We start from the raw sequence: 14,250 nt of genomic DNA, 5'->3' as shown, positions 1-14,250 counted from the left end.
TTTTACATTTATGCCCTCCCCTAACTTTGCATGGGATTTTTGGACTTTTCAAAGAAAACTTCATTATTTAAGTTATCATGGCATCTTTGTCATTTGTAACTGCAGTCGTGTTCTTCTAATTCAGATATCCATTATCTACACTAAGATCATGTGTTAAACTGTAGCGAGCCCCGTGGTCCACAGAATGCAAAGAAGAAGATGATATGGGGCCTGAAAAATGGGTTCGACTACATGCAGAACGCTCGTCGCGCGGTCAACATTAGTTGGACAGCCCATGTAGGGAGAGAAATAGCATGTTTTTAATGGGTGACTTCCGCTGGTTGTCCGCCCAATTTTCGGCCAAATTAGCCCTCGATGCTAAGTTAGGCCAAAGCAATCAGATGGTGTCATTTTATTTTATTTTTGTTCAAAAGGTAGTGTTACTTCTTAATTGTTTGTTTATTAAATATATTACAAAAGTTGGAATTAAAAAATTGAACCTTTAGTACATTAATCATGTTCGTGTTCTTTATTTTAATATGGATTCGAAATGGCACGTTAAACTAGGGCTTCGAAAATTCCAAAAAAGAGACTAGGGTTTAGAAAATGGTTCTGAACCAGCCACAGGACACTACTATTCGGAGGCCGGAATGAATACATGCTACTGACTCAGGCTCAATTTACCCTAACTTGTCATGTTTATCCTATAGAGCGTGACCATAGCACCCCCAGGCCCTTGTATTCGACGACTTATAGATCTTTTTCACGTTTCTTCTTCTCTGTAAAACTTAAATCTATGGTTTGCAAATTTCTTTTCTGTAAATTTCAATCTTCGTCGTAAAAATACTAAAAAAGCAGAGAGAAAACGCACTACATCTATGTTGAATCTTTTTTTCTTCTTCAAATAAATTATGAACAACAAAATATATAGTTCAAGGGAATAATAAATAAGAACCAAACGACTAAACAATTAATTCCAAGAATCCAAGTAATACGTCCGATGGTAAATTTTTTGTAGAAATAATTTTATTTCATAGATTTATCACTAACATGATTAGATCAAACCTCATTACGTGGCTGAAATGATGTATATCGTACCAATGTTATCTCTCACAAAACCTATTTTCATATGATCTATCTATAATGTTTTTCAGTTTCCTAGTAATCTATGACTCACATATTCGACTAAAGTACTTGAGCAAGTGGATTTTCATCTTAAATATAAAAAAATAAGTGATCCATAAGATACGCACTAACGCACAAGCTTTTAAAAAATCAACATCATCGAACGGTTAACCTCAATATTTAAGAAAAATAAAACATAGAACAAAAACTGAAGGTTAAATTTGCACCATTATACTAGTTTTTTTTTATTATAATTATTAGTAGTTGGTCTATCTAAATTTGATTAGAAAAACATTAGATGCTAAAAGGATCCTAAATTTTTTATACCTGCAAACAACAAGGTCTCAAATAATACATAGCTACAACTCAGTATATTCCAATGTATTTTTCTTTTCGTATAAGTAAACTTTAAGTGTAAAATTATATATATTTTTATCTGACACAAGTCATATATTAGCGAAGTATATGTCCTATATTTGTTTTTTTAACGGTACACAGAAAAATGAACCAGATGGAAAAGACTCAGAGTGTTAGAGTCCCAGACCCAAATCAAATCAACTAATGTCTAACTTACATTGTATCATATTTCATCAAAAAAAAACTTCCATTGTACCTATCTACCTATCACATTCCACGGCTTTAAAATATGCAAACGATTAAATGACGATCCCATTTCAAGAATATTTTATAGACTATCAAGATTAAGACATTCTATTTACCCATACTTTCTAACACTATAAGTAGGTAAGAAGTTTTCAAGAGTCAGAGTATAATCTTTAACAAAAAAAACCTCCCAAGATGAAGGTATCTCTCTTGTTCTTCTTTTTTGGTCTAGCCATGCTCTTGTCTACCTCAGGTAAGTACTTCTTTTGATGATGCCAATAACAATTAAGCAAGATTTATATTTAATTTTGTTTTGGGGGGTTAACGTATGTTTTTTTGTTCTTTTTTTTTTCTCTTGAAACACATAGGAATGGTAAAAGGTAGGCATTTACAAATAAAAACTTAACCACTAGATAAAAAAGAGTGATCAGTTTAAAAGTAGACATATATATACTCCTAACCTAGATAGAAATCAACCGTCCATCAAGAGAGAGAGTTGACATAGAAGACTGTTGTTTTCGTTTGTATCTATGGTAGACTTTGATTTCTAGTCTTTTCTAACATTGTTCGTAATCTAACACTTTACGAGGAATGGATTTTTGAGCAGTGAAGGGGATGGAAGACGGAATATGTGGGGCAGGAAGTAGATTGATATCCTTGTATGGAGAGCTTGAATGTTATAGGGGCACCCAATCGGAGGTCAACTGCAAAAGTAATTGTGCAACATTGAAGATGTTTGTGAGCAGTCCTGGTTGTGTAGACGGTTTCCAATTTTACCCTGTTTGTGGTTGTTGTGTTCGTTCATCTACAATAGCCTTCTCTTATTGAGAGGAGAGTGATAAATCAACATGTTAGGTATTCAAAGTACCTCCCAATAATGATGTTTCCATGAAAAAAATCTAATGGGCTCGACTAAAATTTCAGAATATTTTTTTTTGTATCATTCGTTATGTTTGACTTGTCTTAATGAATGGTTCAGATTAGTTTTGAGTCTGTTTTATTCATACTACTTTCGTTTCGGGGAACCACACAAATCAGACAATAAGAGGAATAAAACACCTAAGGTGACTTGTAAACATACAACTTGTTTATTTTTTGGGGGAGACGTAAACCTTAATTTTGAAAATCAAAAGTGTGATGCCCCAAAAAGTCAAAATTCTAAATCTCATACCCAATTTATTTCAACAACAAAAACTTATACATCAACAAACATTAGATATATTCTAAAATATCACATAATAATACGTAAATTAAATAAATAAAATGTTTTAAAAAACACATTTAGAGGACCCCCTTCGAGAAAGAATGATGCTTTTACTATGAATCTATGATGACCAACCAAACAGAGATTTTCATATCCGGTGCGATCCTACTAGGCCACTCAAGTTCATTTAAATAGGGTGAGCAGAGGAAAGGAATGAAGAGAAGTTTGCAATGGTTCATAACATTATTCACCAACCACCATACATCTCTTTCTCTTATTACCAATACTTGACCTCTCTTGTCCACAAAACCAAATGCGAAAGGACCCATAAAGATTTTAGACCTATCACTTGTGTGAACTCATATTTAGAGAATTATGTTTACGGACTTAAACCTTTTTTCAATCCATTTATCTTTTTGTCTTAATCTCCAAAGCTTTTAGCTCATGAAATTTACCATAGCGTGAAATCAAAAGAAAATGAACTCTATTTGGCCAAAACGTAGACAAGCAAAACTTTTGACATAATAGAGTGGTATTTCTAAATGGAGTTCTTAACGATTAGATTCGATATTTGGGTGGAAGAAATTCAGATGGATTAAGTTGGAATGTGGTATGGAAGAAATTCAGATTAGCTCCAAGAGTTAAACTTTTCTTATGGAGGGTGTTAAATGAAGCTCTCCCTACTAAGGCAAGAGCACTTAGATATAATACAAAAGTTTCAAAACTTTGTAGTGTCTGCAAGGAGGAAGTAGAAGATAGTGACCATTTGTTCCGAATGTGTAAGAAGGCAAGAGAAACTTGGTCGTGTTACCCTTTAAACCTAAGAGTTGAAGGTGAAGAGAATTTCAAACAATTATTATGTCGTTGGCTAGGAAGTAATGAGGAAGAAGGGGTAATTGAACTTCGGATTTATGTTATGTGGTTTCTGTGGAAAGCTAGAAATAATTGTGTTTTCGAAGGTATACTACCCGACGGGTATAAAATTATTAAAGAAGCTCAAGACATGCAAACTGAATTCTCGAATAGAAATACCAATATGGAACATCATATGAATCGTCTGGTGGTGAAAGAAGTGGATTGTTGGAAGCCGCCTCCAAGGGGTTTATTAAAAATCAATTTCGATGGGGCGTATTGCAATAATATAGCGGGAGCAGCTGCAGTGTGTAGAAATGAAGAGGGGAATTTTGTAATGGCGTTATCGAGTAGAACAAACGCATCGTCGGCAATGGAGGCCGAAGCTATTGCAGCTCGATTGGCAGTTCACCTAGCGCTTAAGTTACCGGAATATGGTTGTCTATTAGAGGGGGATGCAATGACTATTATAAAGGCTTGTTCGAAGGAGAAGGACAACATCCCGTGGAGAATCAGACCACTTATCATGGAAATTACAGAGGAAGCTTCGAGGCTACAAAATAATGACTTCTTTTTTTGTAATCGTGAAGCTAATAATGTAGCTCACACTCTTGCTAAACGTGCTTATAATAGCGATCTAAATCAGACTACGGAAATCTATCAGATTCCGAGTTATCTTGTAAGTCAGTTGGAAACAGATTTATCCAACATGAATTCAGGCTCTAATAGTTAATAAATTGAGGTATTAACCTCCTTTCACCAAAAAAAAAAAGTTCGATATTTGGGTGATGTTTGTTTTCTAGAATCCAATCTGAAATTTGATTCGAAGCCTGAATTACCCGAGTTAGATTTTGAAATGTTAATTTGCCTAACTTGTGATGTTTGATTCATCTGAATCGACTCATTTAGATTTATTATGAGTCTATTATAATCACACAATTTAAATTGGCGATTGGTAAGGGGAGCTGGAAATTGTTGTTGGGGAGCTGTAGTACAAAACCAGTTTTTTGTACTACAGCTCCCCATACCAATTTAGTATTAGAAGCTATTTTTTCGGGTTTGAAATTAAATAATGAAATAGAGAGGAATTAAAAAAATAGTTACAATAAAAAAATTGTAATAATAATTTTTCTTTTATTTCCTATTTTTTCTTAAACCCTAAATATTTCAACAACAATACCTCTCTTTTCTTCTCCACAATCAAGTTACAAAACAACCATTACCAATATCGCAAGATATTTATGATGTTGCTTCTTTAATGGAGGAAAAATATATTTTTCAATCGAACCAACAACCACTAACTCAATCAAACAGTGTTAGTATAGTTGAAGATCTCTTTCAAGAGATGTAAGGGATTCGCAAAACAAATATTTTCGGTTAAATTTTATTTCTCTTTTTTCCTTGAACTTTAAAAACTTGCCCAAAAAGAGGCAAACTATTTCTGTTCGTTCAACAATTTCCCTAGGAAAATTTTTGTAAAATTTCCCCCCAGGTCAGGGGAAAAAATCAAATAGTTTCTCTATTTGTGAAATTTCTCTATTTAGACAAAAAGTAAAATAGTTTCTCGATTTTGGTTGATGTCTTCTTCATTGGGGAAAATACTTGAGTAGAAGTCGCCGTAAATTTGTAGTTGATGAAGGAAAAAGATTGCAAGAGGGATATTTAGGAGATTCAAATTCAGAAGAGAGAACGAGTGAAAGAGGAAGAAACCGTTTTTCTTTTTGTTATTTCTGAGATATTTGACTATATTACACTTGAGTCCTTCAAATTATGAGTTTCACATTTAAAATCCGTAACATTAAAGGTCTTTAAAATAATAATTCAAAAGTCTTATCTCCCTTTACTAATCTTTATAGCTCCCCAACTATAATAGCTCCCCAACAACAATTTCCAGCTCCTTTTACCAATCGCCTTTAAATTTGGCGAGTCAACTTACGAGAATAAGAAAAAAAAAATACTGGTTTAACATGATCTTCCGCTTAGTCCCAAAAAATGAGCCTTATATTAACACAAAGTTCACCGAAACCCCAAATTTTAGAAATTTTGGAACTCATTAAACAAATCTTTTTCGCGTGACAGTGTATATTGGGATTTACCAAACAAATCATTTTTGCATTACAATGATGTCTCACTATATTGAACAAACCATAAATAATTTTACGACTTTCATTGTTCAATTTTACGCAACTCACTTTGTATTGCGTAAAAAAATAAGGGAAATACTAAAATTACAAAAGATTTTGACAAAAGATAGTACCCAGCTGATGTGGCGGTTGTGGTTTGAAACTTTGATCAAATCTAGGCCGTTGAGAGATGAATATCACAACCGCCACATCAGCTGGGAACTTTCTTTTGTTAAAATGACAAAATTTTTTGTAACTCTAGCATCTCCCAGTAAATCTATTCTTCCAAGCATCTACACTTTTACTAAATAATTAACAGATCACTAGTGCATTTCTATGTTTTAGAGTGAGCCTATTGCCCATATGACCTCTTCCAAAGGCAAATTGCTAGTAGTAAAAAGAGAACTTATATCTCATGCCAACTTTATCAACTATTCCTATCCACTTATGACTTATCAATCCTCCTTGAATATGTATGATTCACTCACACACAACTCACACTTGTCCCCCCTTCTCTCTCTTTCTTTTGATCTCTTCTACTACAACCCAAAGATCTCTCTGACCTTTCAGCAAGGAAAGAGTACAAGTTAGAGAGAGAGTGAAAGAGAAACACAAAAAAAAGGAACACCCCCAACCACATATCCTTCCTTGTTGCCATGGAAGGAGGAACTGGAGAGTTTCAGGACTGGGAATTGTTATCTAATTCTGAAATGAACCCTGATCATTCTCCTAAAACACTAGATAACTCAAACAATTCCCTTCATTTTGAAGGAGATACAGAAGGTGTTATAAAGACTGATTATTTCTCACTAGATTCTGAAAAACGATACCCAGCAGTAAGAGTTTCAGACTCTGATGATGATTACTGTAGTGATAAAAGTTCTAATCATCCCAGTTGGGTCGATCCTGGTTCTGATGATGCCATGAACAAAGTGGGTTTTCAAGGATTCACGTTTCAACCTAAGAATTCTGATGAATTTTGGTCGGATTCAGCTAGTGATGATGGCTCTGTTTCGAGGAAAACTGCTGAGTTAGAACAGGAACACGAGTTAGGGTTTGTTGAAGATGATGGTAAAAGGGAAGTGGGTTTTGAAGGAATTTCAGAAACAAACGGAATTGAAGTTGATTCTGATTCTGATAATGTTTTCAAGATAGAAACTGATTTAGGGTTTTCCCCTGAATCTAGTATAGTTGCTGAAGGTGGATTAGAAGGAGGAAGTGAACTGAATTCCACTGAGTTTGTTAAGGGAGGAGAAGGAAATGAAATTCCAGAGGAGGAAATTGGAAATATGTCTGGGGAATTAGTGAATTCAATTGAAGGAGAGAAAAGGGGAGGAATTGTTTGGTGGAAATTACCATTTGAGCTTTTGAAATTCTGTGCTTTTAGGGTTAGTCCAGTTTGGTCTATTTCAGTCGCTGCTGCTGTTGTGGGTTTTGTGATTTTAAGGAGGAGATTGCATAAGATGAAGCGCAAGAGCAAGAGCTTTCCTCTTAACATCACTGTGGAGGATAAGGTCACTTCTACCCCCTGTTTTAGTTATTATTCGAATTCGCCTAGTTTAGTTATTAACTTATTATATTGCTAGAAATCATTAGAAGAATACATTTTTTTTTTATCGAAACCCAACTGATTATAATGCTTCATAGTAGTGCACATTAATTGGGATTTAGTATATGGTAGTTGTGTTGTTCTTAGGGCATGAATATCAAAACATTGGATGAGTTTTGTGAGAAAGAGACTAATGCTTGTATACAATTTTGATTTCATGGAATTCGAGATTCATACGGAAGCTATATTGTGTCTCTGACTTGACTTCCCTCCAATAAGGAATATATACTTTTGTGGAGTAAGTGACTAAGACTCTAATAAGAGGATATCCTCGTCGAACATAATCAGTAAGCGAACCTAGAGAGTAGGGAATAAGTATGGACACTGTAGGTAGAGTAGTTATACCAAGTAATACTTCTTCGATGTAGTTATTATTTTTAATCATTATTCTTTTAGATTAGTCATTTTGTGTAATAGACTAATAGTCAGTAGTTGGGATCTGCGCCTCTGTTGAGAAACTCGGGACTTGGGGATAAGATAAGATTGGGATGGGAGTAGCCCGAGCCATTCCCATTTCTAACCCTCCATGTCGATTATGATGTATAAAACTTGTGACAGTTTAATTTGAATTGTTGAGTAGTGTTTTTTGGATTTATGGGTATATGTAGTTATAAGGGTTAGAACTCGACCGAGTTCTTACTCTGTTTCGATGAGTGATCAGCCCATATTCGAACCCGAGCCAATCCCAAGCCAATCTGGCCACCAACTGCTTAGGTATTTATTAGAAGTCAGAGGATAAAGAAGAAATTGAACTTGAAGTTTCTTCAAGAAGCATATGATTGTTGATTTTCTTCTCATCTATGAAGTTGCTCTCGGTTACTCTTTCTCCAAGATCCTACTAGTTCAATACCTACGCACCCAAATGAGACTATTTTATTAAATCCAGAAGTCTCTGTTTCGATTTCCTTATAAAATGTCTCGAATGATTCCAAGTTATAAAATGCCTTCAGTATCTTTGCGCTTAGCTTAAAGTTCATCGTGTACTTTGTGAGTTCTATTTTATGGTGGACATGAAATTTTGCAGAACGTGTCTCAGACCCTGGCCCGTGTCGCTCGTCTGAATGAAGCATTTTGGGTAGTGAAGCGTGTGCCGATGATTCGCCCTTCTTTGCCAGCCAGTGGGATGGCTCAGTGGCCTGTTATGAACTTGAGATGAGATCGACTATTATATTTGCTATGTACATGATGAATCAAGGAAGAGAGAAAAAGAGAGAGAGCGATGTTTGAGCCAAGGTGAGTCAAGAGCATTCATTCTTACAGTGTTGGTTTACTCCCTTTGTTACTTTGTATAAATCTTTTCTTAACTTATCTTTTATCTGTCAATACTTTTGTTGGTGACTAAGGGGAATGTTATTTAAGACTTGTACTTGAAAATGCAAGTATTTATCTATCTATCTATCTATCTTGTGTTAGTTGTAGTAGATCTTGTAGTAGATCTTGTCTCAAAAATTTATTGTTCACCTCTTACCATTCATTGTTAGAGCACCAAGATGAACCACAGCGTACTGGTATATTTTTATTTGAAAGGGTAAGAGTCTAACTTCGGTCTGCTCAGTAGATAGACACACATGCTGCCACCCACCTAAAACGGCTTCAGAAGATAAGAACCGACTTGGGATGTTGGGGGTAATGGCGAATGTGGAATTTTGTCTCCCATTTCGATGAAGGCATCGATGTTGGAGTTCAAGCCGAAATCAAATATTCTTTATGGCACAAAGTTATGATTGTGCTGAAATCAAATGTCCTGTATGGCATAACAGTTTTGAATTGATTGCGTTGGACGAAGATGATGATGGAAGACGGAGAAAATCTTCGAAGTATAGTGTTACAAAAGGTCCATTCACGAAGTACAAGTATATGACTACTTAAAAATAAGATTATACGAGCAAAAATCTTAAAAAGGAACCTAAACTTATGATGAGTAATATAAAATGAGCAACTTAGTTTACTTTGGACAAGGGGATCGATTGTACGAGTAAAAAATCTTGGGACAAGACTCCAAGTGCAAATATACTTCATTTCGAAAAAGAAACTACTGTTGGGGCAAGACCAAGTGTAGACATACCTTAGTTTACTTTCGGTAACATAAATTTTGAATACAAACTAGTGGGTATGAGATTCACATCCAAAACGGTTGTATCACAAGAGGATGGACCATATTTCAACAAAAAAACAAAAGAAGAGGATAGACCATTAAAACTAGATTTGTCATAAGTGCTGAAAATGACTTAAAACTAGACTTTTGGTTTTTGTTGAAAATGACCTTGATAATAGATAGGGTTAATTTCGTTTTAGCTCCTAATTTGTGACCAGTTCACCATTTTGACCTTCGTAAGCATCCAGCGGTTTGTTTTGGCCTTCAAGAGCCTATATTTTTTAATATTTTCCAAAATACCGGTAAGGGCCAAAATGGAATTAGTTCTAACTTAAAAACGTTTAGATTCATATCTCTCATTCTCTTTCTTCTTTTTCTTCTCTTTCGATTCCCCTTGCAAGAACTCCGGCGAAGGGGAATACCCCCCCCCCCCCCCCCCCCTCCCCCCGAAGAAAACCTTTTCGTCCATAGGTGTTCCCCTTTGTCGAGGTTCTTGCCGACGAAACGAAACTTAAAGAGAAAGAAAAGAGAGACGAAGTAGAAATAAAAATGATTTTTTTAGTTTGCATGTCGCCGAAAAAATGGTTGGTCGACGACTTTCGTCAAAGTAGATGGTGAGGTGAAGAGAGGGAGAGATGAAGTGGAGGAAGAGAGTGATGAAATGGAGGAAAGAAAGAAAAATGAGGTGGATTATCTTTTTAAGTTTTCAAGAATTAATTCCATTTTGCCCCTTAAGTTTTTTCCTGAAAAAGTTAAAATTTTTTTGTCCTGAAAACAAACTGTCGAGCATTTATGGGAACTAAAACAGTGACTTAAAACAATAACCCTAAAACAAACTGTCGAGCACTTATGGGAACTAAAACGGTGACCTAGTCACATATTGGGGCTAAAGAAGGTATATAACTCTGATAGATATTAGTAGGGGTGGGAATCGGTCCGGACGGGCGGGAAACGGACACTAACTCAACCGGTCCAGGCGGAACGGACACGAGTCCTAAGTGTCCACTTGAACATCCGGACAAAACGGACGGACATTTCGGATTTTTCTCCAACAAAGTGCCCGTCCGTGACCGTTTTGATAGTCGGGCAAACCGGGTATCGGTCGGGCGGACAATGGTCACTTATGAACAAATAAAGAAACTTTTATTCGAAATTAAAAATGTTTAGTCGCTAAATATAACTATCTAAACTTCCCACTTTACAATTCTAAAAAGTAAATGAATTCAAAATCGCAAGATAAGCATTGAGATTTCTCATGGATTATGATCGGTTTCTATGCTTCTTCTCATGGATTACAATCGGTTTATTGTGGATTCTCGAGTTATTGATGAGATACTGAGATTTTAGAGGAGATAGAGACTAGAGAAGTAGAACGACGAAGACAAGATTAAGAAAAGTGATTTCTAGAGTTATTTATTTTTACTCTTGAAATCTAATGATTGTAGCTAACTCTACAAATCTAAAGGCTTAAAATCAATCATATAGGCGGGCGGGTATAACGAGTAGGACAAACGGACGGATGTGGACGGGTTCGGTCGGACAGACAATATAAGCGGGCGGACTCGGTCGGACCACCGGGTAAGGACCTATGCCCGCGTCCGTCCGCTTAAGATCTTTCGGTCGGGCGGGTACGGACCGATTCGGGCATCGGACGGTCACGGACCCGTCGGACTCGGACGGTCGTGGGCGGGTTCCGAGTTTCCGGGCCAAAATCCCACTCCTAGATATTAGGGACTTGGGTGCTTCTAAATGTAGGGATTTACACCCTTCTACTAGTGTTTATAGCGGAAATATGACATCTAATATCTACACTAGTATTCCCAGGATCACATGCAAAACTAGTAATTAATCTAATGGAGATAGTAGATTACCTTAATCGCTTTTCCCTCGAACTAGTTGAATTGATTGAAGAAGACCAAGAGCTTCAAGTGTAGCTCCTCTACTTGGGACACGAGCAATCAATTTGATCTCCCACCTTGTTGTATAGCTAGCACACCAATGGTGGTTGGATAATAAGAAGACCTTCTTCTTGCTTGACTAGAAGATAGCTTGGGAATTAGCTCACTTTCTCCTCTCTACTTGATGTGGTAGAGTAAGAAAGCTTAGAGAGAAATTCCACACCTTATTCTCTACCCTAAGAGTGTTTATATAGAACCCTAATAAGAATCCACCTCCTTTTAGGTTTCCTAAAACACCCTTTAGAATAAGATTTAGGGAAATAGTCGAAAATAGCAACTATTGGTATTTTCTCAATTCCCTAAGGAGGAGGTGCCCAAACACCACGAAAATTGTCAGATATAATGTTTATTATATCAGCAACTAACCCTCCAAAATTCAGCCCGATCCGAGTCCTAGAAGTACCCGAACCGGTCTAGGCCCAAAAACCCTGTTTTTGGCCTTTTTGTACTATCTTTGCCTAATTCCTTTTTAGGCCTATGAGATATGTTTATGGGACACTCCCATGATTATATCTCACTCCCACTAGTCATATCCTAGATCAATTTGTCACTCTTATGTGTAACCCGTTGTAGGATCCGATCGAAGTTAGCCGCGAATTACTCCGTAATTCGACGATCGTAGTTGGTCTCTAGCTACAACTCTACGATCCCTAAATCAATCGGACTTGATGATCTTCCACATCAATTGTCCTATCCGACAATTTGTTCGCATTGTCACCTTGGTCGAAGGACATCTCCTTCAACTCCTTCACTAAAGGCACCGGGTCAAAAGGCTGTTAGCATCCAAAAAATTATTGACTTGGGTCATTGGCCATTGACCCGAGGTCTCTATAAGCACCGGTTTTTAATGTGGGAGACGTTCACCTTCGTTTGCTTCTTCCATCTTCTTCTTCCAAAATAAAAGGAATCCCAATTAATTTTTCTTCCAAAACATAACCCTAGAAAAGAGTGCAACATTCTCCGGCGACGGAACGACACCGACACCTACCGGCGACCATTCTTTTATTTGGATCATCAGTCCGAGTGATTGGAAAGGCACCTAATGGTCAAATTCTGCAAGAACAAACAGGGTTTTTCAAATTTCAGAAAGATATTCAGAGCTAGCTCGATGCTACCCAAGTTGAAACAGAGTCTTATATATTCACCAACCAGAGTTTAATCTGGTAGGGGAATAAAAAATACCCATGTCTTCAAGGAGGTGACTTTTTGCTTGCTTGAGGGGTTCTTGCCATTTCTTTGATCAAAACCCAGGAAATGGTTTAGAAAATAAAGAGATTTTGGAAGAGATTAAATTCCCCAAGAGAAAGCAAAAAACTTTAAAGGGAAGTACTGAACTCCAACATAATTCATATAGTTCAGAGAAGTTCACTGACTGACCTAGATTTTAGTAAACCAGGAAGGTCTTCCTTCTTGTTCTTAATATGTAGTTTTCTGGTTGTTAATGGTGGTTTCATTTTGAATATTTTGAACAGTAAATACACATACTGTGCTCTGCTAGTACTTTATTGGAAACTTTTTGTTACTAATAGTTTGCTTAGAGAGAGAAGGGACCGGTGAGTAGAGTTCGCTTTGCTGAAAAGGGTTAAAAAGGGACCGGTGCCTACATAGTTGGTTGGTACTAATAGAGAAAGGAGCAGTTGGACCTGGTGCTAACAAAGATGGATGCTAACAGCCTTTCACCCCGGTGCCTTTAGAAGCACCCTAGGGACTTATAGGGACCAAAACGGTCAGCTAGTCACCAATTGGGGCTAAAAAGGTATTAACCCTAATAGATATTAGGGCAAACTTAGTTTGGTCAAATCCAAATTAGTTCTCCGTGACAGGTAAGTACCTACGCGTCAAATCAACCATCCAAACCAAATTAACACCAAACAGGATATTCCCATCTCAATGTTTACTCCCAAATAGATCTCTAAACTTTTCTCTCTCTCTAGAAACACCATCATCAACCCTTTAAAAATCATCAAAACGATATCAAATTCGATTTTCATTGAAAACCCATCTTCAAATCATGTCGATCTCCATAACCCTTAAATTATTTTGTCTAATTTTATGGATTTCATTAGTTTCTGCAGATTCATCACCGCCATCAGCATACGAGATGCTTGAGAAATTCAATTTTCCAAAAGGGATTCTTCCAGAAGGAGTAAAAGGATATAAATTACATGAAGATAATAGATTTGAAGTTTATCTTGATAAAGATTGTCAATTTCAAGTTGAAGAAGGAGGATATTATTTACATTACCAGAAGAAAATTACTGGAACTGTGGAATTTGGGTCTTTGAAAGATCTAAAAGGAGTTAGTGTGAAGATTTTGTTTATTTGGTTAGGGATTACAGAGGTGAGTAGTAGAGATGGTGAATTAGGGTTTTATGTTGGACCCATGTCAGCATCTTTTCCAGCTTCCAATTTTGAAGATAGACCTCAATGTGGTAATCGGATTAACAAGTTGGTATCTGATTCATAATGGATCAATTTATTTCTTTGTTCTTGTTTTTAAATGTTGATAATCTACTTTTTAGGGTTATTGTTTTAAATACAATTTGGATTTGGCTTAGTAATCAAAGTTTATATTTTCTTAAGTTGTTTTGATGGGTATGGATGAGAAAATTTCGATTATGAACACAAAAAGGATCATAAGTTTAATTCCGGTTAATGAACAAGATTATCTTGTTTAACTTAATGAATCAACTTAATTCATG

General features: G+C 36.2%; 3 protein-coding genes across 3 annotated transcripts; all 3 read left to right on the top strand.

The window, feature by feature from the left end:
• Positions 1-3,686: 3,686 nt before the first annotated feature.
• LOC147540104 (uncharacterized) lies at positions 3,687-4,496 on the top strand. Its single transcript, XM_086643195.1, has one exon. The coding sequence runs from the start codon at positions 3,687-3,689 to the stop codon at positions 4,494-4,496; it is 810 nt and encodes a 269-aa protein (XP_086499321.1).
• A 1,768-nt stretch (positions 4,497-6,264) lies between these two features.
• LOC147540103 (uncharacterized) lies at positions 6,265-8,916 on the top strand. Its single transcript, XM_086644073.1, has 2 exons — positions 6,265-7,400; positions 8,520-8,916. The coding sequence occupies exons 1-2, from the start codon at positions 6,543-6,545 to the stop codon at positions 8,649-8,651; spliced, it is 990 nt and encodes a 329-aa protein (XP_086500199.1). The 5' UTR covers positions 6,265-6,542; the 3' UTR covers positions 8,652-8,916.
• A 286-nt stretch (positions 8,917-9,202) lies between these two features.
• LOC147540102 (uncharacterized protein At5g01610-like) lies at positions 9,203-14,015 on the top strand. The gene is made up of 2 exons (XM_086643194.1): positions 9,203-9,329; positions 13,624-14,015. The coding sequence occupies exons 1-2, from the start codon at positions 9,203-9,205 to the stop codon at positions 14,013-14,015; spliced, it is 519 nt and encodes a 172-aa protein (XP_086499320.1).
• The last annotated feature ends 235 nt before the right edge of the window (positions 14,016-14,250 follow it).

This window comes from Eschscholzia californica, unplaced genomic scaffold (genome assembly GCF_041429995.1).
Source record: "Eschscholzia californica isolate CP2 unplaced genomic scaffold, dmEscCali1.0.p SCAF_5, whole genome shotgun sequence".
Lineage (NCBI taxonomy): Eukaryota > Viridiplantae > Streptophyta > Magnoliopsida > Ranunculales > Papaveraceae > Eschscholzia > Eschscholzia californica.
This window is presented reverse-complemented; position numbering and strand designations above follow the sequence as displayed.